The sequence below is a fragment of the Castor canadensis genome, chromosome 16, assembly GCF_047511655.1.
Source record: "Castor canadensis chromosome 16, mCasCan1.hap1v2, whole genome shotgun sequence".
NCBI classification, from domain to species: Eukaryota; Metazoa; Chordata; class Mammalia; order Rodentia; family Castoridae; genus Castor; species Castor canadensis.
Window position 1 is genome coordinate 61,682,336 of NC_133401.1, and position 26,311 is coordinate 61,708,646.

Below are 26,311 nucleotides of genomic sequence, written 5' to 3' on the forward strand. Positions count from 1 at the left end.
AATGAAGGTAGGAAGGTCAGGTTGGGGCCTATATTTATCTACAGTTTTTGCCTACCATATCCATGTGTGGTTGATTCTTTACTTGGCAGGGAAATCTAAAGTTTTTGAATAATAGATTGCTTGAGAGAGGAAGGGGAAGAGTGAGGGAAAAAGAAGAAATTAAGTAGGTAAAAGGAAAAGAAATACACAGTAGCAAAAGCTGAAATATGTTTAAGGGAAGTACATCTCACACAAACAGGAATAAACTGGGAGGGATGTTTATTTCATTGCTTAAGTGAAAACACACCATGAATGGCTGCCTTTAATAATTTCAAAAGCCTCACTCACATGTATAGCAGAGGAAGCCCCACTACCTCATGCCACAAAAATCATTTGATACAACTAATGACATGCAAACATATTTTTTGCAAAAGCAGAGTATTATCGCAAGATGATATAAAAAGTTAGCTGAGCAAATAAATCCCACATCTTTAAAACAGAAAAAAAAAAAAAAAAAGCTAAACCTGGGAAACCCTGACAATCTCTACAAGCTGTCTCAATTTACAGACAGGACCAACGGTCCAGAGAAGTTGATCTATTTGCCCAAGATTCTACATTTGTTATTTTAGGATAAAATGCTTTCAAATGGTTTTGAAACATGTATCACATATTTTCTGTTTGTTCAGAAACTTCATACAAAAGAGTTACGCCTTAATGATATTGATTAGTATTTCATCAGTTTTTTTTTCTGGTGTAATGCTGTGACTTTTTTTTTTTAATAGTTACTCATTGCACTGAAAGGCTCAGCTGGATGTGAAAACCACAGATTGGGCAAATTGGCACAGCAATGCAATTCACAAGCAAATCCCAATTTTAAAAATCAAACATCCATGCCAAACAAAAATAGCCACCTATTAGTGCCAAATACAGGTTTACATTCCATCATAGTTTAAAAGTGTTAAAATGTCTCTTTTTTCTCTGTTAAATCGCTTTTACTCTCAACGTGTACTTGCTTCCTAATATTTAGCACTCACAGTACAATTGAAATTTGTTACATTCATAAGAGTCACAATGGCCATTCTGTGTTCAAGACTCTCCAGAATATTGATTGCCTAAAATGAGGTAGATAAAATTTTAAAAGAGTTTTGTTGGTTGGGATTTATTTCCTTTAGATTTTGATCATCTATTATTTTTAAAATGGAATTCCAAAATATCTAAGACTGAAAATGTCTGAGCATTTTGCCTGAAAATGGAAAAAAATATAACTTCAAAAGGTTATTATGAAAGTTGTTTTACCTCATTTCAATTTAAAAACAGAATTAAAGCATCAAATTACAAAACCACCACATATCTTAAAGATGACAAACAAGCCAACATCTTCCAACACTTAAAGAGACTCTGGCTCTAGTTCTGGCTTGGGAGTGTATAGACGTGGAGGCATCTGGTTGACTCATTCCTGGGGGCCAGACCAGCTGCTGCCCCTTAACCTTTGACCCTAAATTTCAAGTCTCCTTTAGAGTTCAGGCCTGACTGCTGGGTTCCTTCATAGGAGCCTCTCACTGGGATCTTGATCGCATCTCTGGATCAAGTTTCAGTCAGAAGGTGCAGGTGCGAGCCCATCTGGGTGAAACAGATGGAAATTGCAAACAAGATGGGGCTGCAGGTGGTGGGCCCTAATCTTGGGCAGGTGTAGACTGTGTGGGGCAGGCCCGGTTAGGTCAACAAGACCTTATCCCACAGGACCTTCAGGTTGCAGGTGGCACACTGGGCACTAAACCAGCTAAGGGCCCTGGGGTGGGTCGCCGAGAGATTTCTGAGAAGGCTGGCAGGCCACCACGGATCTTGGCCTTTTTTCTCGGAGCCATGGGCGAGGCGCCCAAGAACTTGCTAAAGGAGCTTGACTTCTTCAAGCCGCGGGCCAGATCCTGGAGCATCAGATCGTCGGCCAGGACGCCCAGAAACGCACTGGTGGTGGAACCAAGGATGGTAGCGGCCACCTGCACGGGATGCCGTGCCGCCAGGCTACCACTTCCACCACTGGGTGCATCCAGCTCGGTGGCGCCTCGAAGGTCAGGGTCACCAAGGAGGCGTCGCAGCGCGTAGGAGGAGCCAGGCCGCAGGTACTGGTAAGCGCGACGCCCGCTGTGGTCGCGCAGGTGCACGTGCGCACCCAGACTTACCACTAGCAGCACAGCGGCGTCCTCCTGGCCGTGCAGAGCGGCCAGATGCAGAGGCGTGTAGCCGCCATGCGAGCGCGCGTTCACGTCGACCGGAGCGCCCCCACGCCGCGCGACCTCCACCAGTTGCAGGGCCATCTCGCGGTCGCCGCTCTTGGCGGCCCAATGCAGGGCCGTGAAGCCAGATATGAAGTCGCGCTTGGCGGCCAGGCCGCGGTCCCGCAGCAACAGCCCATGCAGCTGGTGGGTCCAGCGGCCACTGGCCGTCCTCACCAGCCACTCGTGCTCGGTGGGCTCCAGCGGCACCGCGGATGGCGGCGGCGCTGCGGCCACCTCCTCGTCGGGGCTCAGCAGGCGCAGGCCGACGCGTGACAGTCGCCGCAGGTGCGGGGAGCGGCCCGGGCCCAGGCTGAGGCCCAGGCCGGACTCCTCCACCGAGAGCCGCCTCAGGAGCAGTGGGGAGCTGCGCGGACTCGGCTCCTCCGACAGCTGCCGGCGCAGGCCTTGTTCCTCCGCCCGGACCCGAAGTGCGGCGGGGCCCGGCACGCAGCGCACCGGCAGCATGCAGGGCTTCTGCGGCGGAGCGTGCAGGACGGGAGGTGGCGGTCCTGTCACCGCCCTCGGCTCAGGCTCCGGATCTGTAGGCTGTGCGCGGGGCACGGCTGCCTCCGACGGCGTGCTCGCCGCGGGGACCGAGTCCACAGACAGTCCCTCCGAGACCTGGGCTAGTTCAGCCTGGAGATCGGCGGGTGCCCCGGGCTGCTGGGCCGGGTCCACCGACAGCTCCGCAGTTGGCTGGGTAGGCTGAGAGGTCGGGACCCCAGTGGGGTCCTGTGACTCAGATGGCGGGGCAGGATCCTCTGGTGGTGGCACCGATCGCCGCTCCGAGGCGGAACATGGAGCTCCCGACGCATTGCTTTCCCCTAGCGGGACGCAAGTGCTGATCGACGGCGGGGCTGGTGGCCCAGAGATGCAAGGGGGCGGGAGCTCTGGTCCCGCCGAAGGCCGAGGCTTCTTTCTCAGCACCACGAACTTGACGCCGTCGAACTCCTTCACCACCGCTACGTCGTTGACGAACTGCTTGAAGCGGTCCCTGCGGGCGGCGCGGCCGCGCGGGTCGCCGGCTTCCAGCAGCGGCTTGAAGCGGTTCAGCAGCTCCGAGTTGCGCACTTTCCCGCCGTGCTCTTGCAGGAAGCCCAGCACCGCCGCCTGGCTCACCCCGGCGGCCGCGGCAGCTGCAGCGGCTGCTAGCGCCATGGTCGGTCCCCGCAGCGGAGGGGAGGCGCGGCCGCGCGCTCCCGCCGCTCTCGGTTCCCTGCGGCTGGGCAGGTGCACTGCGCGCCACTGGTTGGGACTCGAGGGATCAGATCAGGGGTTCCGGGAGTGACGTCCGCCTGGGCTGTGCTCACCTGGTGTTCCCGAAGCTGGACCTTGGTCACGCCCGCGCCGCTGCGCCAGGATGGCTCTGGGCAAAGGGCACTGGGGGCCGCGGCGAGGGCCCTCCGCCAGCGCCCCGCCGGGCCCCCCACCTCCGGGGAAGGTTTCTGCCTTTATATTCTGTCCAATGGGCGCCAGGCTCCATGCCCGTGCGCTGTGCTCGCCTTACAGGTGACAGCTGCCACTGGCGCTGCGGAGGGAAATGGGGGAGCGGAAATTTTCCACGGTGCCCCCACCCCAACCCCGGAATTAAAGGCGCAGCACCGCCCTGCAGTTCAGCTCCCGGTTGCTAGGTGCGTGTGTTCCCCAAGGATGTGCGGTGGATTGGTGAGGCATGGATATTCATTCCTTAATATTTAACACCCATGAAACAAAAGCAATGTAGTTTTTAAAGACCATCAGTACCGCTCCAGTTTTCGATTGCATTTCATATAGGGAAACATCCTCACGCAACTTACAGCAGTCACAGAGTTTAGAAGAGATGCTTAAAAAGCATTTTCTCATGATAAAATAATCTTTTCTTTTGAGACAGTGTCTTGCTATGTAGCCCAGACTGGTCTTCAACTCTCCATCCTCCCATCTTAACCTCTCTAGGGCTGGGCTTACAGAAGTGTATCACCACACCAGCAAAGTAATCCATTTTCACATAGAATTTTGGGAATAAACCCACAGGTAAACATAAAGAAAAAAACCGTCATAACTTTTTGAAATATTTTCTCTCCACCATGTGCATGTATGTGTACACACACACTTTAAAATATGAAAGCAAAATTGGAGTCACTTCAGTGCTAGATATGAAACCCAAGGCCTCCGGAATGCTAGGCAGGCACTCTGCCACTGAGTCACACCGCCAGTCCATGCTATGATTTAAAAACTTCATGTATTCCACAAATTCATTGAGCACATAATTTGTGCCAGGACCTTTTCAGGCTGTGACAAATGTTAGCAGAGATTTAAAAATCCTGACCTCATTTGTCCAGAGGGAACAGAAGTAAGATGGTGAATACTACGCTACATAAATTGTAGCATATTGTATAAATACCATGGAAAAAATACAGCAGGGTGAAACAGAAGAGGGACAGGTTGCAATTTTGAACTGAGTGGTCAGGGTAGGACTCATTGTGAAGGTGACATTTAAGCAAGGACTTGAGACCAGGAAGTTTGTAGATGAGAAAGCTTTCTTAGTAGGGGAAATCACTAGGGCAAAGGTGAGGTCAGTTTCTTAAATTTCAAACACCACTCTATGAACATCTGACACATATGTAACCAGGGGCAGCGTATTGCAGTAGTTAGGAAAAGAAGATGTTAGAGTCAGAACTCCATACCTGAATCCTGGCCAACTTGCTTGACCTGTCTGCTTGCTCCGAAGGAGTTTTACCACCTGAGGCATGCCCCCAGCCCAGAAAACTAGTTTTTAATTATAAATAATGTATCCGTTTTACTTAAGGATGTAAGTGGAAAATAAGTATCTCTCTCCCATTTAAAGGAGAATTTTTAGGATCAATATACCTTGAAGTTTCAAGCATTCAACATTAGAGTGAGGCCAGTAACCTTGGAAGAAGTCCTTGTATTTTTTTTAAACACATGATGATGCTGTAATCAGCTGTCATTTGTGTCTGAATATGACCTCTACTTCAAACCCACCTCAAATCCAGTCCCTGCAAAACCTTGCACCCGCCCCAAGTGTGTCATGCCTGCACTTTTCCTATAATTTCTTCCAGAAACAACGATTGAATATCTTTGGGTGTAAGGCAGTGACGAGACAGTCTGGGAAGAAGGTATAACCTGGTCTTTGAAGACCTTTCCACTCAGTGCTGTGGAGACAAGCATACGGTTGATCATGCTACCTAGCCTCCGAAGGGGACCCTCCAGGTGCTGTGTACATGTGTAGTGGGTATTGACTCTAGAGGAGGGGTGGAGAACCTCGGATGTCCTCAAGAAGCAGGCTGTGAGACCAGGACAAGGCGAAGGCTTGAAGTGGGATTGTGAAGGCTGAATTCATGGCCTGGTATATCTAGTGTGTTTGCAGTTTAGGGTGTATACCAGAGTTATAGAAGATAATGTTGGAAAACTAATCGTGTCATGGGTGGCGGACCTTAAATGCTAGTTTGGACTTTATCTTGCTTGCAGTAGATGGCCACGGAAAGCTTGCTTTCTCTTTCTTTTAAACAAGTAGCTTTAATTATTCTCTGATTATAAAATTAGTAATGATGCTTTCTTAATTCACAATAGTTTCCAAAACACATAAAGAACATATTAGAGAGCCACTCTTTAATTTTTAAAAAGTTATTCTAATTATCTTGTATTAATTGTACAAAGTGAGGGGTTTTATTGTGATATTTGCATACGTACATATAATGTGCTTGATTATATTAATCTCCCCTACTCTACTGGAGTTTGAATTTAGGGTTTTGTGCTTGCTAGGCAGGCACTCTATCACTTGAGCCACCAGCCCTCATTTGTTACTTTTTTACAATTTTTATTAGTGCACGTTAATTGTTCAAAGGGGTTTCATTGTGATATTTCCATAGATTGTACAATGTACTTGATCAATTGCATCTCCTCTATTATATTCTTCTCCCCCCCTTTCTCAAACAGTATTTAGTGAATTTCATTAGGCTAGTCTTTTTTTGGGGGTGGTATTGGGGTTTGAACTCAGGGCCTCATACTTGCTAAGCAGGTGCTCTACCTCTTGAGCCACTCCACCAGCCCTTTTTTGTGTTTTTGTTTTTTGTTTTGTATTTTTTGTGTTTTTTCTTTCTTTCTTTTTTTTAAGATAGGGTCTCATGAACTATTTGCCCAGGTTGGCTTTGAACTGCAATCCTCCTAATCTCTGCTGATCTCTGCCTCTTGAGTAGCTAGGATTATAGGCATGAGCCACTGGTGCCTGGCTTAGGCCATCTTCATATATAAATATATGCATAGTACTGGGATCATATTCTCCTCCGAGAACCCTTTCCTTCCCTTTCCCTAGAGAGCCACCTTTTGGTTTAGACTGTGAATTCTTCTCTGTACATCCAACAGTATCTATATAGTGGTATATACCATTCCATACACACTGTTTTATAACCTATGCTTCTTTACTAATTGCCTTGATCAATGCTGGTGTGACAAATGGGTGGAAGTGGGGTCCTTAGAGAGGTGATGGCAAGGTCCTTGTGAGAGATGGTGAGGGTCACTGAGTGTGGGCAGGTATCAAAGACATTTCTAAAGCAGAACTTGCGTTCTATTGCCTTACTTTCATTTTTAAAGTCACAGTGCCTTTGTTGTGCTTTTCATTTCAGTGACTATTTTTATATCTTATTTTATTGGCTTTCTTAGGGCAACTTACTGAGGCCTTTGAAAAGTCTTTTCCATGATCACATTGATAGTAGTCTCCAGGGGAGAGAGAGGAGGACTCCCCTGCTGAAGACCACCACTGATTTGTATGGTTTGAGCTCTGACAGTGTTCAAGAACAGACAGGGGATTAAACACTGACTGAACAGGAATTGCTGGCCGAAGCAAAGTTTATTGACAGATCTTACCAGGCTATAACAAAGATGCTTGCTCAAGGTCACAGTTAATAATTTGCTGAGCCCAAACTGGAACCCTAGGCTATCCACTTGTGCTCATTTATCCATGCAAGGTTAGAGCACCAATAAGTTAAAAATCAATACTCTCAATGTTAATAAATAAAGTAGGGGAAACTCGTAAGAATCTCGCTTAAACCTTTTGGCAGGTGCATCTGAACATCCTTGGCGTTAATATTTCAAGTGATTGTTTCCAGTGTGAGCAAACATCAGGATGAGGATGCCAATGACAACCCGTTCCTCAGGCTGCTTTTTAATTTTGGTGCTCTCCTGCCAGGGAGGCCACTGAATCAATTCTTTCAGTGACCCAGCAATTTGCTTCTAAGCATTAGGAAAAGCAGATATAAAATGTGTATTTATAGCAAGGGGAAAATTCCATAATGTGCTTTGAACATGGGGAAGGCAATAGAGAGGGTATTTGTTTTTAACTCAGTCCCTTAAATTTGGAGGAGGTCAGGGTGGAAGGTCCTTTGAAGCTGTTAAAATCACATTATTATATAAATGTAAAATTAAAAAACTCCATACTCCTATTAAATTATATAATATTATATTCCCTATTTCAACCCCCACTGCCCTTGGAACTCCATGCCTAGGCTCCTCTGAGAGCCAAGGGGGTGCTTTCTGCTTGTGACTGTCTTGTCCTGTGTCGTGGCAATGCAAACCAGCCTCTCCCTGTGTGCTTGTCCATCACAGTCTGCCCCTTCTGTCCTCTTGTGTCTCATCAATGCACCATCATCCATAGAGAAGTGTCTCAGGTCCTGGGAGGCAGGAGCTCCAGGGACTTGAGGGGGATGGGTGCCCAGCAGTGGTTGCAAAGGGACTTTGCCCAGATAGCAAGCATTTGTAGTCATGACTTCCTTCCGGAACAAATCATGTTTTGTTCTTGCTTATAGGCCCAGGGGAAGCAAGAGTGGCCTCTCCTTTCTCATGCCTGAGGCTTGTTGTCCGGTCCTCTCTGAGGCCAAAGGGACTTTATTTCTAAATCTTAGTGACAAGTGTCAGACCATGTGCTTGTGATGTAAACTCAATTTTTCTATCTGGGATTCATTTTTCAGCTGCTTCTCTGATTGCTCAGTGGAGTGCTTGGTTGCTAGGTAGACAATAAGCAGGCCTTGCCCACGGAGACTTGGAAAGCTGCATGCTTGCTAGGTGGATTTCAAGCAGTCCTTGTCCTTTGCTACCCTTTTAGTCATCCTTTCTCACCTGTTTTATTCTAATATATGAGTTTTAATGGAAAAGATTCTACCTGTTCCCCTCTCATTGAGGAGCACCTCTGGGGTACAGTTTTTCTTTCACATGGGTCTATGTTTGAATTAGGAAGGGCCTGATTTGTGAGGCTTGTAAAGTGCTGTTCAGCAATACCCTTATTTGTGAAGTGGCATTCCTGCCTGGTCAGGGTACCAGATTTCCATCCGATGATGGTGTCCATCCAGATGGGCCTGGAGATCACAACACAGTGTATAGAAATGTGAAACCCACCAAGAGCATTCACCCTTGACATAGACTTGTCCTGGCTTTAGAGGTGGACAGACAGAACTAGCTCAATTGGTCCCTAAACTCTTGTGCTACTGTACCGTGTTTAACTTGCCTTCCATTTAGCAACTTGAAAGGTAGAAAGAACCCTGAGACATCTGTCTATCCAGCTTCCTGTCCATTAATTCTAAGAACTCATTAGCAGAGCGCGCAAAAGAAAATTATTTGAAGTAAATTGTAGGAGAGACTAAAAGTCAGGCGTTGATTTTGAGTCTCCTTTCTGGAGGGGACATGTTCAGTGGAGGGGTCAACCTGAGGTCTGAGTAAAAGAAGGAGTAGGCAGCCAGAGGTCTAGTTCCGGATCCTCAGATCTGCTGGCTTGCTGCTTTGAGACGACCAGCTAAATAATATTGAACAATTTTATTAACAGTGCTCAGAGTAATAATTTGTGACATTGAGCAATGAGCAAGAAATGGAAGGATGAACTCTACCTGTTGAGGCTGTGTGGCGTGAAGATGAAGTCATTAATAGAACTGGTTTTACTTATCTTATGAAGTACTAATGAAATATTAGCAGTGCTAAATGAAAACAAGGGTGAATCCAGGTCCCTGTTCAGCAACCAACACCCAAGACAACTCAGGTTCCCAGAAGGAAGATGCTGTATCCTCATCAATTGGGGTATCGCTCTAGACATTTGATAAATATGGATAATGATGAAATGGCAACAATTTGTCAACTAATACTGTCATTACTTTAACTTTTCTTTTTCAAAAGACGGGGAGTCTTTCATCCTAGGCTGAGTCAGTGAAGAACTTGCATATGTTGCAATAGGTGAAAGTGGCTTGCATCCCATCATTTCAGGAGCTAGGGGATGTGGAGAGGGATGCTTTTCTAAAATTTGTTCTTCTGAATGTGAACTTCTGGCTACTTTCTCAGATGCTGATTAAATGAACATGAGCATGGCACCGGTTATACACTAACCTTGTAAGTCTTCCATTCCAGATAGAATGGCTGGAGCCAGAGCAAGGAACAACAACAGCAAAAATACAAAATGGTGTTGGGGGCTCTGAAAGAAGAAAGACTCTGCTCTTTCAGTCTCTGAGCACAAACTCTTGAGGGTTTCTGTCTCAGTGGAAAGAAGCTGGGGGGCTGTGCTTGGTTATTTATTCATGGCACTGTGTTGCTCGCTTCTTCCTTTTCCAATCTTTTTCTTCCAATAATAGAATTTCCTGGGCAAAAGAATTCTTTCTTTTTTAACTGGAAAATTTTGGCCAAATGTCACAATGTTCTAGTGTCCCAAGAGCTCAACATAGTGGGCCTTAGAAACTTTCCTGGGGAGAGACAATAAGGCCACAGTCTGTACAGAGCCTTCTGTGTAGCTGTGACAGAAAGGACAAAAACAACCATGTTAATGTTGTTTACTAGGATTGGGATTTTTTGCTGCTGCTTCTTGGTGGCAATTTTTCACTACAGTGTTCTATATAATTTTTTAAAAATAAGTTTGTTTTTCCATTAAGAAAAATTGCGTATGTCTCAAAGATAACAAATCCTATGCCTCACATGTTATTTTCCACTCAGAATGCATACTGAGTTGAGCGATGCTCCCACCTGAAGATTTTGCCTTAGATCTTGTAATTGTGACCTTATTTGGAAAAAGGATCTTTTTATATGTAACAAAATTGGGGATCTCAGGATGAGACCATCTTGGATTATTTGGGTGGGCCCTAAATCCAATGACAAATATCCTTATACAAGACAGAAGAAAAGACACGGTGGGAGAAAAGGTAGATGCAGGTGGAAGCTGGAATGATGCTGTGAGGAGATACCTGGGCCCATCAAAAGCTGAAAGAGACAATGAAGAGTTCTCCCCTAAGGCCTTCAAGGAAGTGAGATCCTGCTTACACCTTGACTTCGGACTTCTTGTTTCCAGAACTGTAGGAGAATACATTTATCTTGTTTTGAGCTACCCAGTTTGTGGTAATTTGTTATGGCAGCTACAGGCAACTAATATAAATTATAGGTTTATCCAAATCTTGCTGGAATGGAAGATTCTATCCTGAAATTTGAGTGGTATTACTAGGACTCAGGTAACCCAAGATCGTGAAGAGATCTGGCCCAGGTCTGTCTCAACTAAAAGCCATGGCCTTGCCTGCATGCAGCAGAGTCCTGAGGCAGGACTCGAATGTTGGGAGTATATATTTGTGAAGAGTTAGTAGGCCAGTAATGGCTTTAAACAGCCCTTGAAAGGTATTTGCTGGACTCCTGGTTCCTGTCTCTTCCTCCACTTGTGACACTTTCACTTTTCCAGTATCCAGCTCCATGCTCACCGCCTGCATTGTTCAGGCAGTCCTCAGCAAGCTGATGCAGTTAACAAACCAGATGAAGTGCCTTTTCCTTTATGGGATAAACAAGCAAAGGATAAGTAACAATTCCTATCTCTATAAAGCAATCTCCTGGTGGGGAAGAAGACAGACAAATAAAGAAGATGTTCTTAGGACTGGACAGCCACCTGTGGGACAGCTGGGTGCCCAGAGGAGGGAGCACTTCTCTTTGGGAGAGTCTGAAGTTCTGAGAAGACATGACATTTGAGCTGCACAATGGCTGGAATGCTGCAGGTGAGAAAGGAGAAGAGCATTGTGGGTAAAGGCATTAGCACAGGCAGTGGCTGTAGTGTGTTTGTGGAACTGCAGGGGGGTGACAGAGAACAGGGATGAGAAAGGGGTAGGTGAGTGCAGAAACAGGTTGGAGAGGGTGGCTGGTGCCAGCCATTCAAGGTGTCACACACCCTTGATGACTCAAACTGAACATGTCCAAACTGAACTGGTCATCTTTTCCCTGCCCCTACCCCAGGGTTCTCCAGCTCATAAAAGGGACCACCACCCACCCAGCTGGCAGAGATCTGAGCATCTGGCATGATTCTATCTTCCCCTCCCAGCATCTTCTGCATCAAATCCACCCTTTCCCCAAATCCTATGCCAAGCCATCACTACCTGCTCCTGCCCATCTGCCCTGGTCCCCTCTCCCTGTCCCCTCTCTGTCCTCTGCCTAAAGTCAGATTATTCCACTTAGAAAACAGATTTAGCTATCACCTGGATGTCTGTGGTAAACCTTATAAACTATTTCAAATGGCTTACAAGGCCCTGCATGATACAGCTTCTCATCAAAACACTACATCCACGGAGAAACTCACAGTGAATGTGACAGTGGCCTGATACCAGGTTCCCTGGGGGCAGGGGACATTTTCTCTCCACAGAATCTTTTCTGGCCAGTTCTGATTTTTAGTGCTGCAATGCTTATCTCTGTGTCCCTACATGTTATGCATATACTGATGTTCCTGACTTACTTCATTTGTCTGAGGACAAGAAATAAGGGTTCAGTTGCCTTCCATTACTTTTTGTCCACCTTTTTCCCATCCTTATACTATTCCCGGTTCCTCCTCCCATCTGTTCTTAAACCTCAGAAATTAGGATTTAAAACTCACTGCCTTATACTCAGTCAAAAGAACGGTGCTGGAGGTATCACAATACCTGACTTCAAACTATATTACAAAGCAATAACAATAAAAACAGCATGGTACTGGCACAAAAACAGACATGAAGACCAGTGGAACAGAATAGAGGACCCAGATATGAAGCCACACAACTATAATCACTTGTCTTTGACAAAGGAGCTAAAAATATATGATGGAGAAATAGCAGCCTCTTCATCAAAATCTGCTGGGAAAACTGGTTAGCAGTCTGCAAAAAACTGAAACTAGATCCATGTATATCACCCTATACCAAGATTAACTAAAAATGGATCCAGGATCTTAATATCAGACCACAAACTCTAAAGTTGATACAGGAAAGAGTAGGAAATACTCTGGAGTTAGTAGGTATAGGTAAGAACTTTCTCAACGAAACCCCAGCAGCACAGCAACTAAGAGATAGCATAGATAAATGGGACCTCATAAAACTAAAAAGCCTCTGTTCATCAAAAGAAATGGTCTCTAAACTGAAGAGACCACCCACAGAGTGGGAGAAAATATTTGCCAGCTACACATCAGACAAAGGACTGATAACCAGAATATATAGGGAACTTAAAAAACTAAATTCTCCCAAAACTAATGAACCAATAAAGAAATGGGCAAGTGAACTAAACAGAACTTTCTCAAAAGAAGAAATTCAAATGGCCAAAAAACACATGAAAAAATGCTCACCATCTCTAACAATAAAGGAAATGCAAATTAAAACCACGCTAAGATTCCACCTCACCCCTGTTAGAACAGCCATCATTAGCAACACCACTAACAACAGGTGTTGGCGAGGATGAGGGGAAAAAGGAACCCTCTTACACTGTTGGTGGGAATGTAGAATAGTACAACCACTCTGGAAAAAAATTTGGAGGCTACTTAAAAAGCTAAACATTGATCTACCATTTGATCCAACAATACCACTCTTGGGGATATACCCAAAAGACTGTGACACAGGTTACTCCAGAGGCACCTGCACACCCATGTTTATTGCGGCACTATTCACAATAGCCAAGTTATGGAAACAACCAAGATGCCCCACCACTGACGAATGGATTAAGAAAATGTGGTATCTATACACAATGGAATTTTATGCAGCCATGAAGAAGAACGAAATGTTATCATTCACTGGTAAATGGATGGAATTGGAGAACATCATTCTGAGTGAGGTTAGCCTGGCCCAAAAGACCAAAAATGGTATGTTCTCCCTCATATGTGGACATTAGATCAAGGGCAAACACAACAATGGGACTGGACTTTGAGCACATGATAAAAGCGAGAGCACACAAGGGAGGGGTGAGGATAGGTAAGACACCTAAAAAATTAGCTAGCATTTGTTGCCCTTAACGCCGAGAAACTAAAGCAGATACCTTAAAAGCAACTGAGGCCAATAGGAAAAGGGGACCAGGAACTAGAGAAAAGGTTAGATCAAAAAGAATTAACCTAGAAGGTAACACCCACGCACAGGAAATTAATGTGAGTCAACTCCCTGTATAGCTATCCTTATCTCAATCAGCAAAAACCCTTGTTCCTTCCTATTATTGCTTATACTCTCTCTTCAACAAAATTAGAAATAAGGGCAAAATAGTTTCTGCTGGGTATTGAGGGGGTAGGGGGGAGAGGGAGGGGGTGGAGTGGGTGGTAAGGGAGGGGGTGGGGGCAGGGGGGAGAAATGACCCAAGCCTTGTATGCACATATGAATAATAAAACAATAAAAAAATAATAAAAATAAAACTCACTGCCTTAATTCACCAGTCTTTGTAGTGCTGGGGATGGAACCCAGGGCCTCACACATGCTAGGCAAGTGCTCTACCACTGAGCTACATCCCCAGCCCTTACACAGGTGCCTTTGACTTAGTGTTTTGTAAGGTGAGACTATTAGAGCTCCCTCCACCACCCACCTTCCATGCCACAGTCATTCCTCGCCTTGACCTTGTGCACTTTGATAACATTATATTCCATTTAGCCACAGTGGAATCCTCCATATATTCACTCTAAAATAATTCTAAAAGGCAAAAAAAAGAAAACCAACTTATTACAACTATGAAAAATAGTGCTCACTGCAGCCACCTCTGTGCTGTGTTTTAGCATGCTTCATATTAGGACCCAGGCTTGCTTGCTTTTTCTTTTTCTTTTTTTGGTGGCATTGGGGTTTGAACTCAGGGCCTCACACTTGCTAGGCAAGCACTCGTCATCGAACATACTACCAATTCTGTATCCACCCCCCCATCAAAAGCTCTGGGGACCATCTGGCTTGGTTGCTGTCCTGGCGTGGTGCAGTTTTCAGCTCTTGTCCTGAGGCTTCATTTAGCTCATTGTCCTGAGGATTGAACCTAAGGCCTCACACTTGCTGGGCAAGCTCTCTACCTCTTGAGCCATGCCCCTAGCCCTGTATCTTTCCTTTTCCTTGGTAACTTTTTATGTAATAGGTATGTATTTATGGGTGCTGGAGATTGAATCCAGGGCCTTGAGCGTGTTAAGCAAGCACTCTGCCACTTAGCTACATGCCCAGCTCCCTCATGCTATCTTTTGAAAGAAAAGGTGGAAAAGCAATGTGTCTTTCCTCTGCACCCTCACTACAACAATCGGCAGACTTTTTAAAATTTACTTTATTTTTTGCAGTACTGAGATTTGAACTCAGGGCCTCAAGCTTGCTAGGCAGGCACTCTACCACTTGAGCCACTCCCTACATCTTATTTTGTTTTAGTTATTTTTATGATAAGTTCTCAAGTTTTTGCTCTGCTGGCCTTGGACCACAATCCTCCTATCTATACCTTCCATGTAGCTGGGATTATAGATGCCAGCCAGCATGCCTGGCTTGTTTGTTTAGATGGACTCTTGCTAACTTTTTGCCCAAGCTGTCCTTGAACTCAAGATCCTCCTGATCTCTGCCTCTTGGGTATTTGGGGTTATAGGTGCAAACCACTGTGCCCAACACAAAAGACTTCTGGGATCACAAAATGTTTGAGGATTTCTCCTCACAGTAAGCAAACAAGCAATTCTTCAGCAGACACTAGCTGGGTGTCCTTCAATCCAGTTCAGTTCTGACACTGTCTACCTGGAGTTATTGTCAGAGCCCAGGTGCCAATCACAATCCTCCAGGTTGTTTTACCTCTACTTCCTGCTGACCAACTGCCTCTAAATGAGAGTTCCCTCATCCCCTCCTCAGATTTGATTAATTTTCACCAGCAATTCACAGAACTCAGGGAAACACGTATGTTTATCAGTTTATTAGGAAGGTCATTACCAAGGATACAGAGATGCATGGAGCAAGGTGTAGGAGAAGGGGTACAGAGCTTCCGTGCACTGTCTGGTATACCACCCTGCAGGAACTTCCTTGTGTCAGCTGACCACAGCTCTCTGAGCCCTGGCCTTTGGGTTTTTATAGACACTTCATTGCACAGGTGTGACTGAAGCATGAGCAAACATGTAGAAATGTGACTGGGCAAAAGGACATGGCCCGATGCTAACAGACTGGGTGGAGAAGGCCAGTGAGGCCTGTCTGCTTAGATTCCTCGGCATTCCGTCGTCCGGGGAGGGATCAGGATCCTTGTGAAATGGGAGTCTTATCTACTATCAGATGAGGTAGGCCAGGGAAGTTCTTTAAGGCCAAGTGCAAGGCAGGAGCAGGAGCTGGGGGCGTGAGGGGTGTTGGAGACACAAGTTACTATGACCCACCTTGGGGAAGAAGTTATGATCCAGGAACCATGGATGACAACCAAAAAAATATGCCTCTCAATAATCACAGGGGGTATTTTTTAACCTTTTTGCTATGGAAAACTTCAAACATAAATAGGAGAGAAAATAGCACAGCAGAACACTCCTATCATCAACCAGCTCCAGTGATTAGCAACTTCTAACAAGCCTCGTTTCACAGACACTTCTAGTCAGACTCACCAAGCCAGAGTATTTTGAAACAATTTCCAAATACCATATCATAAGAAAATCTTTAAGTATACATCTGGAAAAGATAGAGCTTTTAAAACACAAACGAACACATAATTAGGGTTGGGGGTATAGCTCAAGTGGTAGCATACCCAAGGCCTGGGTTCAATTGTCAGTACCACGAAATTAATTAATACGATAAATAAAATTAACTAAAAATATAATCACCACTAACACACCTAAAAACTAGCAGTAATACCTTTTTCTTTCTTTCTTTTTAGTACTGGGATCTCACACTTGCTAGGCAGGCGCTCTGTCACTTGAGCCAGCCCCAGTTTCTCAGTTTTTTTTTTTTTTTTTTGGGGGGACTGGGTACTGGGCCTTGTGATCACTAGGCAGACATGCTACTGTCTGAGCCACTCCACCAGCCCCCTAGTTTCTTAATGCCATCAAATGACCAACCAATGTTCAAATTTATATGTATATATATATGTAAATATTTTATTTGAATTGGATTCATCTCTTGAGTCTCCTTTTCTATAACTGCCCCACCTCTCTTTTCCTTGCAATTTATTAAAAAAAATTTTTATGTATATGTGTGTGTGTCTATGTTCCATGTGTCTTGTGAAGTTTCCTGTAGTCTGGGTTTTGCGGATTGCCTTCCAGTAGTTCTGGGGTGTTAGTTATTGGATCTGGAGTCTTAATGAGATTCAGGTTGTATTATTTTGAAGGTAGTTTCATTGGTGGTATTGTGCAATCATGGAAAGATCCATCAGGTCAGCCTGTTTCTCTGTTATGTGAGTAATCATTGGTGATCCTTGTATAGATTCATTATTTTGTTAAGGATTACAATATGATGACACTGTATTCTATCACCTATCATTTATTAGGTGGAAGAATTCTATGTTAAAGAAAAATTTCCCTTCATCTACTATTTAGCTGCCTTGAGGCTCTTATGGAAAGGTAGGATAAATTATTTAATTTATTTATTTATTTATTTATTTGGGCTATACTGGGGTTTTGTACTCAGACTTGGGCTTGCTCAGCAAGCACTCTACCACTTGAGTCATGCCACCAGCCCTTTTTGCTGTTTTTCAGACCTGGTGCTTTTTGACTGGCCAGCCTCAACCTCAATCCTCCTACCTTTACCTCCCAAGTAGCTGGAATTACAAGCATGAGCCACTGCAACCACCTGGCCTTAGGGTAATTCTTTTTTTTGGGGGAGGGGGTAAGTGGGGCTTGAACTCAGGGCCTACATCTTGAGCCACTCCACCAGCTCCTTTTTTGTGATGGGTTTTTTTGAGATAGGGTCTCATGAACTAGTTGCTCAGGCTGGCTTCGAACCTCGATTCTCCTGATCACTGCCTCCTGAGTAGCTAGGATTACAGGTGTGAGCCACTGGCACAAGACAGGATAAATTTTTACCTTTTCCCTTTATTTAGCATGTTTTCCAAGTAACATCTTCCAAAGGCAAAACTATGAGATTTAAAAATTTCTCTCACCAATTTAAACATATTTTATTTATTTCAATTTGTTGCTGTTATAATCATTAATGATGTTCATACATACCCTACTTTTGTCAGCAGTAATCTTTCAGTTTGCTCTGAGTTTCTTCCCTTAACATCTGGAATGCCAAGATGTTCTACTCTTACCTTTATCTTTTGCATTTCCTACTCTGTATCTGGAATAAACTACTTTTCTTTATTACTGGCTACTCATTTTTTCTAGGCCTTTTCAGTAGAAAGAAATGGATTGCTTCAAAGATAATATGCATAATTAATTCGTACTAAAACTTCTAAATCCAGTTAAACATAAAGGGTTTTTATTTACCTTCATGGATCTTATTTCTCTTTTCCCTTATGTCCAACATGAGATAAACTTTACACCCTTTAAAAACTGTCTGAAATTTCCTTATTTTCCCCTGTGGTAACTTGACAGCTGGCCTTCTGTAGAAATCTGGGTCCAAAATAATTTTCCCTCAGATCTTTGAGGACATTGCTACATTTCCTTCTAAGCAACCAATATTGCTAATAAGAAGTTTAATGCCATTCTGAGTTTTGTTTTACTTGTGTTTGGCCTACTCTTTTCTTAGTTTAAGAGAGACTTAAGAGTCTTATATTTTTATCTTATGACTTCTGAAATCTCACCATGGCATGTGTCCAGCTGGGTGACCTTAACAATTAACTCTTTTCCATACTTGGCTGGGAGATGGAGGGTGGGAAGTAGTAAATCCTCAGGTGGTCAGTTACCAACTGGCTTTTAGCTCTCCTCTCTCCTGATGCCTGCCCTCCAAGGCATCTGTGGTCTCTGAATCCAGGGCCTGGGAGTAGTGCAGTCCCCACCCCCTGTGAGGGTCCTAGGCCTCTCATCTACTTCATCCCTAAATACTTAGCTTTTCACATTCTGTCTTCTAGAAATTGGTTGAAATCCTTTGTCTACAAATAGCTCTCTTTTTCTTTTCTGCATTGTAGTAGAAAGGAATATACTTTTTTTTTTCTTACAGTTATTGTAATAGGATCTTGAAGAGAGAGAAGATGAACAGGAGCTAAGGGACTCTGGCCTTGACCCCAATGGCTCCTTCCCCACCTCTCACCCCATTCCCTTTGAGCCAGTTAACTCCTGTTCATCTTCCAGGCTGCGCCCCTTTCTTGACGTGTTCTCCTCAGACCCTCCACTAGATCAGGTTCCCCATCACATTCTGAACTTTCTGTGACACCATGTGTCCCCAGCTGTTGCAAATAACTTGTTCAGTGCCTGTCTTCTTGAGCCCATGGAGGGCAGGATCTCATCTGCCTCGTTCAGGGTTGTACTCCTGTTTGAAGATGTTCCACGTGGTCACCATGGCCATCTCAGCTTCCAGGAAGCTACTAGAAGCAATGTGGGTGAGGAATGTTTGTTGGGAAGACCAAAAAGTAACTTATTGCTCTAGTCCACAAAGAGAGGAAAAAGCCTGGACTAGGGCAATGGGAGAGGGTGGAAAGAGAAGGAAGATGTTTCTGAGGCTGCGTTGGGGTTGCGCCCCTTCCTAGAGAGGTGAGGGGATGAAAATCCAAAGGAGATGCCTCAGTTGCTATCTTGTGAGACGAGGAAAATAGTGTACCATTTGCTTGAGATAGAAGAGATAGAAGGGGAGAGTGCAAACTGAGTTTACCCAAGCTAAAGTTTTAAGACAAATGTTTATGGGTCACCTGGGAGGAAGCTACAGATGAGGATCTGGAGCTCAGGAGAAACAGCTGGGCTGGGGCACGGGAGTCATGGCTGCCAGATGGTGAGCTCATCCAGAGAGAAGGTGGAGCAAGCAGGAAGGAGCAGGCAGAACCTGGAGAGGCTTGGTCCTGAAGGGGAAGGTGGAGGAACACCCAAGAGGGGAAGAGAAAGGAATGGACAGAGAGGCAGGACAGGCAGGAAATCCAAGAGAAGAAAGAGTTTGAAGAAATAAGCACATGAGAAAATAGCTGAATGGTGGTGTGGCCATCCACTTGGAATATGACAAAGCAAAGTCCACGCGTGAGATCTGCTACATGAACTCAGCAACTTCAATCACTTAAACAGTTTTTATGGAGGACCTCCTAAGTGCTAAGCACTGTCCTGGGCCTTGGGGATTCACTGGTGAGTAAAATAGCCCTCAAACCCCTATCTCCATGGAGATCACAGCACAGTCGGGAAGATGGACAACAAATAAGATAAATAAGATGCAGCCAGTGTGATGGCACACGTGTGCAATACCAGCTACTTGGGAGGCAGAGACAAGAGGATCTTGAGTTCAAGATCACCTTGGGAAAAGTTAATGAGACTCTATCTCAGAAACAAAAGCAAAAATAAAACAAAAACAAAAAGGGCTGGAGGCATAGGTCAAGTGGTAGAGTGATTGTTTAGCATGTCCTGGGTTCAGTCCTTTGTACCACAAAACAAAAGAAGAAGAAAGAAAGAAAAGACATGTTGTGTTAGAAAGTGGCAAGTGCTAAGGAGAAAAAAAATGCAGCTTCCAGGAAGAAGGATATGAGGGTGAGTTGAGATTTTGTAGAGTGACTGTAGAGTCCTCAGGAGGTGACTTTTGAGAAGACTGAAAGAGAGGAAGTAAGTCACATGGATGTCTGGGTAGGAGCAGACCATAAAGAGATAGAAATGTGGTAGGAGTGCTCAAGGGGTAGCAAAGAGGTCAGTGTGGGTGGAACAGAACAAGATGTCAGAGAGGAATGAGGGGCTCAGGTCACATATAACATGGCAGGCCATTTTAAGGACCTAGGCTTTTCCTTTGAGGGAGATGGGAGCCATTGCCTGTTTCTGAGGATAGGAGTAACAGGATCTGACTATGCTTTCACAGAATCACTCACTGAGCAAAAACAATGACATTGAAAGCTCATGATTTTTGTCCCAAGGTAACTACAGATAAATAGTATAGGAGAAAATGCAGAAGCTGGACGTATACTCAAACTAGATAAAATTTCCATGGACCAGAAACAGAATATAAATCCAGGAACTCAGGCCACAGGCTTGATGAGTTTGGAATCCAGGTGTTGTGGAGACACCCAAAACTTTGGTTTTGTTGGCAGAATTGCTCAGCCAGTAGAGTGCCTACCTCGCAAGCATGAGCCCTGAGTTCAAACCCCAGTGACACTAAACAGAAAATTTAAAAAAAGGAGAAGACTTTGGCTTTTGGCTTTTATAAGATGACTAGTGCTTATAATGCTCTTTACAAAGTGGGGGGCAGAGCCAGGCTCAGTGAGGGTGCTGGGACAGAGCTTGCAAAATAAGAGGTTCTACAATTTCTCATGTTAAAAAAAACCTGACCTCAGAGCTGGCAGAGTGCTCAAGTGGTAGAGCACCTGCCTAGCAAGTATGAGGCCCTGAGTTCAAACCCCAGTACCAACAAAAACAAACAAAAATCTGAACTCCACATATGTATAAATTCAACCTTTCTTATGCATGGATGAATGTCTGGAAAGATGTGTCAACACAGAAACGGAGTGGCAGGCAGGGAAGGGACAGGGATCCCTCACACTTCGTTTGTATACTTCTGATGTATTTGGCTCTTTTTCTCAGTAAGTATATGCAGTATAGCTGACAAAGTAATAAGGGCCTGTTTTGGTGTGGGAGGCGTAGGATCAGAACTGAAAGGAAGCCACTGTCTTTGGCCATTAAGGGGGTTACTGGTGGCGCCAACAAGAACAGTTTCTTTGGAGGTGTGAAGACAAAAGACAGATAAGAGGAGACACAGGAGAGTAGGTTACTGTTCCAAGAGGTTGGGCAGGAAAAGGAAGGAAAGAGATAAGGAAGGCCACGGGGAGATGAGGTCAAAACCAAGGCTTTTCAGCTGGAGGAGACTGGGGTGTGGGCTTGGTAAGAAGGTAGGAGAAGGAGAGGATGGAGGGCTGTCAGATGTGGAAAAGGGAAGGAACAGCTGAATGTAAAGGAAATACCCCAAGGAGGAGTTGAGACCCTCCTGTTCTGGAGTCCAGGCAGCCTTGTGGCATAGTCTTGGACTGGGTGTGTGGTGGCGGGCTTGGGGGAAGGACAGGCCTTCTAGCCTGTCCTGGCCCTGTGTGCCTTTCTGACCCCACTGGCAAGAACTGTGCTGACTCACCCCTGTGGCTCTAGCGCACAGTAGGCCTTTAGTTTATGTTTGTTGACTGAATGGATGGAAAAAGAGGCCAAGTATAATGGGACAGAATAGGGGAGGGGGTTTATTCTTTGACAGCTGCAGTAGGGAATGGGGTGGGGGGGTGGGCCAGGAACACAGGCAGGAGTCCCTAGCGCCTCAGGCAGGCTTGCTGGGCAAAACCCACCAGAATGTCGTGCTGTCAGGCAGCAGGGCTGTGGTACTTCTTTTTCTCCTTATGCAGCTCCGAGCAGCTCAGGAGCATGCCGAGATAGCAGATGGGTTTTTGTAGTGTGAGTTGACCTACTGTCATTCTCTCAGTGGGGACCTGGAAGAGTCGTGTAGCTCCCCCAGGCCCTGGCCGAGTTCCTGGAGAGTGTTCTGCCTTGGGTGGGTTCTTCCTTTGTGTTGGAAGCTGCTGCTAACCAGAGCAAATTAGTGCTGAAGCCTTAGCCCAAATGCCAGGCCCAGGGAGGCCTTCTTTTTCCCCCACCCTCCTCACTTCCTCCTACTCCGGGTGCCTGGCAGAGGCTACCATGCCAGTGCAGTTCTGATTTGTGTTTGCTGGGGTCCCTTCAGGCCATCTGGGGTGGGAAGTGCAGTCTTCACAGGGCAGGAGCACGCATGGTGGGGGGAGTGAGAGCCAGGTGGAGCCATCAGGTGTTTGCAGGCCCTCAGTGAACCGCCCAGCCAAGAGGAGCAGGAACTCAGGGTTCTGGATGTTAATTAAAAAGAAACTTCACAATGGGCAGGCTAGGTGAGTGAGCTAGAGACAAGGGAGAGCAGGTGAAGGCTGGCAGTGAGAGATGTGAGCAGTCGTTGGCACGAGCTGGCTCAGAATGTGACTCCAAACACATTTCATTTTGCTTTGCTGAGGACGGACTCTTTTTTTGCATGCAAGGCAAGTGCTACTACTTCCCCAGCCAAGGACAGACTCTTAAAGGACTGTCTGTATATTATTATTATTTTTTTTTGAGGACATTATGCTTGCTAGGCAGATGCTCTATAACTTGAGCCATGCCCCCAGCCTTTTTTTTTTTTTTTTTTTGCTTTAGTTATTTTTCAGATAGGGTCTTGCATTTTTGCCCAGGGGCCAGCCTCAGACTACAATCCTCCTACCTATGGCCTCCTGTATAGCTGGGATGACAGGCATGCTCCACTTACACCCAGCTTATTGATTGAGATGGAATCTGGCCAAATTTTTCCCCAGGCTGACCTCAAACCGTGATCCTCCCTCTATAGTAACTGGGATTATAGGCATGAGCAACTGTGTGCCTGGCTATTATTTAATTTTTATTTGTTTACTTATTTATTTATTTTTGAGGTACTGAAACTCAAGGTCTCACTCTTGGTAGGCAGGCATTCTACCAGTTGAGCCACTCTTTCAGCGCTTATTATTTAATATTTTTGTGTTGGTCCTCATGTTGAACTCTGAACTCTGGCTGGCTGTAACCGTACCTTAGTCATCCTTGTGCCTACAGCACATACTAAGTGCTCAGTAAATCTTTGTTGTGTAAATGACTGAATGACCTCAGTGTTCAGTCAGTCTATGTTATAGCTTGGATCTGGTCCCCCAAAGGCCCATATGTTGAAGGCTTGGTGCCAGCCTGTGGTGATATTGGAAGGGGGTAGAATTTTTAGGAGGTGGAACATAGTGGAAGGAAGTGATGTCATAGGAGGCGTGCCATTGAGGAGCTATTGGGATGCTGGCCTCTTCCTCTTTCTCTCTGCTTCCTGGCTGCCATGGGGTGAACATCACATGTGCTCTGCTATGATGTACTATGCTGCCATAGGCCCAAAACAATAGGGCCAGGTGATGATGGAATGAAACTGTGAACCGAAACAAATCTTTCCTCTTTATAAGTCTGTTTTCTCAGGCATTTTGTCACAGTAATGGAAAACTGACTAACACAGTCCAGGACCTTCTATAGTCTTCATAGCTTGAGCCAGCAAGATCCTGAGAAGTGTGTCAGTCCTCCTTCAGACTTCACAGATGAGAACAAATTTTAAAGGCCTATAATCTATCAGAGAAACAAACTCCTTTACTTTCTTCCCCAAAATGAACTCAGTGTACCTGAACTGGAGTCAGAAGACCGACAAAGTGAGCTCTCATACCTTCAGATACCTACCCAACAGCCATTCTCCCTTTTTCTTGTCTAACAAGACTTCAGTTTTGTTCAGATAGCAATGTGCCCAGCCCTAGGGGATGAATCATTATCTTGGTGCAATGTAGCTTCTAAGTACTCCATCTGGTAAGCTGTCTAGAGGTCATGAACACAAAGACTCATAGACCAATTAAAGATGCTTAAAAATCACCCAGTGTATTGATTTCACTGAAAACTCACAGCAAGAAACAAGGGAAAGGGCTGGGGCAGGTTAACCTAGTCAGGGTGAGGTCAAACAGGGTGAAAGAAGCACACTGCCTGAATCCTGTGTTCACAATGCTGCCTTGTCAAGCTCCCTCCCTCATTGTCTGTCCTGACTGTCAGAGCAGTTGTGCAAGCAAGAGTTGAGGTTGAACAGAAGGCCCTGAGCAATCAAAAGGTGCCTGGAGCTGACACAAGCTCTGTGGGAGAGACTGAGGGGCAAGTACACCTGGGAGAACAGAATAGGATCATAGCTGGGACCTCTGAGGTGACAGATGTGAGAAGGACATTTGTCAGTCTGTAATTAGCATGATCTTTATCTTGTCACTGGGGTTTCAACCCTTTCTATTTACAAGTACCTCTCTTGCATGGCCTATATATTTTAAAATCTGTTTAACACCCACATGTTTCATTTATTCTATGTCTAGCATGTCTCACAAGTTACTAACTTACTCTCTATACTTAACATGCCTTAGGATTTTGCCTACTGTTTTTTTGTTTTCTTGCCTTCTACAGCAGATCTAAATATTCTCATTCACACACCCAACACACGGTGCATCAAGCTGGGCCTATCTTTGGCAATCCCAATACCCTGCACAGTCACATGGTTCGGTTCTGGTCCATGAGACCCCAGAGGAATTTTCAGGGAGGCAGCTGGGAAAACTTTTCTTCCTTGATTAAAGGCAAGAGCAATGCTAGGGAGAAGCCCTTTGACACTTCTCTCCTCCTTGCTGCTGCTTCTTCTTCAAGTGAAAGTAATAGAGTTGGACCTTTTTTTTTGGTAGTACTGGGATTTGAACTCAGGGCCTCACATTTGCTAGCTAGGCACTCTACCACTTGAGCCACCTCACCAGTCTAGTGAAAGTAATAGTAAAGTTTATTAGAAAACTTTGAATTCACTTTCAATAGATTGAAAGTGGGTCATCTCTAGAGCAAGAATGAGAACGACTGCTCCTTTCTTCTGCAGATGTTGTCAGCATCTGAAACAGCCACTACCACATAGACAGGTGCTTTGGTTTGGATGTGGTTCATGTGCTGGAATGTTGGTCCTTGGTGTGGCCAGCTGGGGTGGTGGAGTCTTTAAGAGGTGGAGCCTAGCAAAAGGTAAGTAGGTTGTGTAGACTCTCCCTCCTGAATGGATTAGTGGTGTCTTGCAGGAGTGGGTCAAGTCTCAGGAGAGTGGTTGTTATAAGGTGAGGCCTCTCCATGGGCATAACCCCTTATGCATGCAGCCTTTCTGCTTCTTTGCCATGTTGGGATGGGGTCAGAGGACCCTCACCAAGAGGCTGGTGCAAGCCACCAAAACTGTGAGCCATATAAGCCAATTTTTTTTTTTTTGGCAGCACTGGGGATTGAATTCAGGGCCTTGCACATGCTAGGCAGGTGCTCTACCACTTGAGTGATACTCCAATCTCTTTTTGTTTTAGTTATTTTTCCATTAGGGTCTCTGACATTTTTCCCAGGGCAGGCCTAAACTGTAATCCTCCTATTTACACTTCCAGTATAGCTGAGATGACAGGCAAATGCCACCACACTCAACTTATTGCTTAAGATGGGGTCTCAATAATTTTTAGCCCAGGCTGGCCTCAAATCAAGATCTCTAAATCTCTACCTCCTGAGTAACTGGGATCACATAACCCCTTTTGAAAATACTTTACCCAGAATCAGGTATTATGTTACAGCAACTCAAAAAAAAAAAAAAAACTAAGACAACATTCATATATATTGTTGAGTGAAGGAATGAAGTGTACTGGCACTCAGTTGTAACATTTGTGACACTGAAACCATGCTTTATTATTATTATTTTTTGTTATGCTTTATTTTTTGATCAAGCTTCACTTATGAGTGAAGGTTGGGAATATGAAAGCAAATGGAGAAAGCAAGTTTTGTGTTGATAATTTGATAATAACACTGATACTAGCCACAGCTAACATTTATGGAAAAGCTTACCATATGCCTGAAATGATTCTTGGCACTTCACAGTTAATCCTCACAAAAACAATAAAATTATTACTAGTACTCTAATTTTGCACATTTGTAAAGTGAGGCAGAGAATGTAAGGTAACTTACCTGAGGCCACTTGGTTGGCAAGGGGGAACCTTGGATTGAGAATCCAGATGACTTGTGTTCAGAGAGTCACTGCCAGCTGTCTTAGTTTCCTATTGCTGCTGTAATGAATTACCACAAGTGCTGTGGCTTTACACACCACAAACTTGTTACTGTACAGCTCTGGAGGTTAGCGATCCAATAGTCTTACTGGACCAAAATCAAGGTTCTGGCAGGGCTGTGCTCCTGGGAGCCATAGGGTAGAATC

The 26,311-nt window shown here is 45.0% G+C and overlaps 1 protein-coding gene across 1 annotated transcript; it reads right to left on the reverse strand.

Annotated features, from left to right (window-relative positions):
- Positions 1–241: 241 nt before the first annotated feature.
- On the reverse strand, positions 242–3,911 carry Sowaha (sosondowah ankyrin repeat domain family member A). Its single transcript, XM_020175977.2, has one exon. It carries the CDS (start codon positions 3,411–3,413, stop codon positions 1,725–1,727), a length of 1,689 nt encoding a protein of 562 aa, XP_020031566.2. The 5' UTR covers positions 3,414–3,911; the 3' UTR covers positions 242–1,724.
- Between the last annotated feature and the right edge of the window lie 22,400 nt (positions 3,912–26,311).

Coding starts and splice junctions, on each gene's coding strand:
- Sowaha (XM_020175977.2), bottom strand. CDS start 3,413: ATGGCGCTAGCAGCCGCTGCAGCTGCCGCGGCCGCCGGGGTGAGCCAG.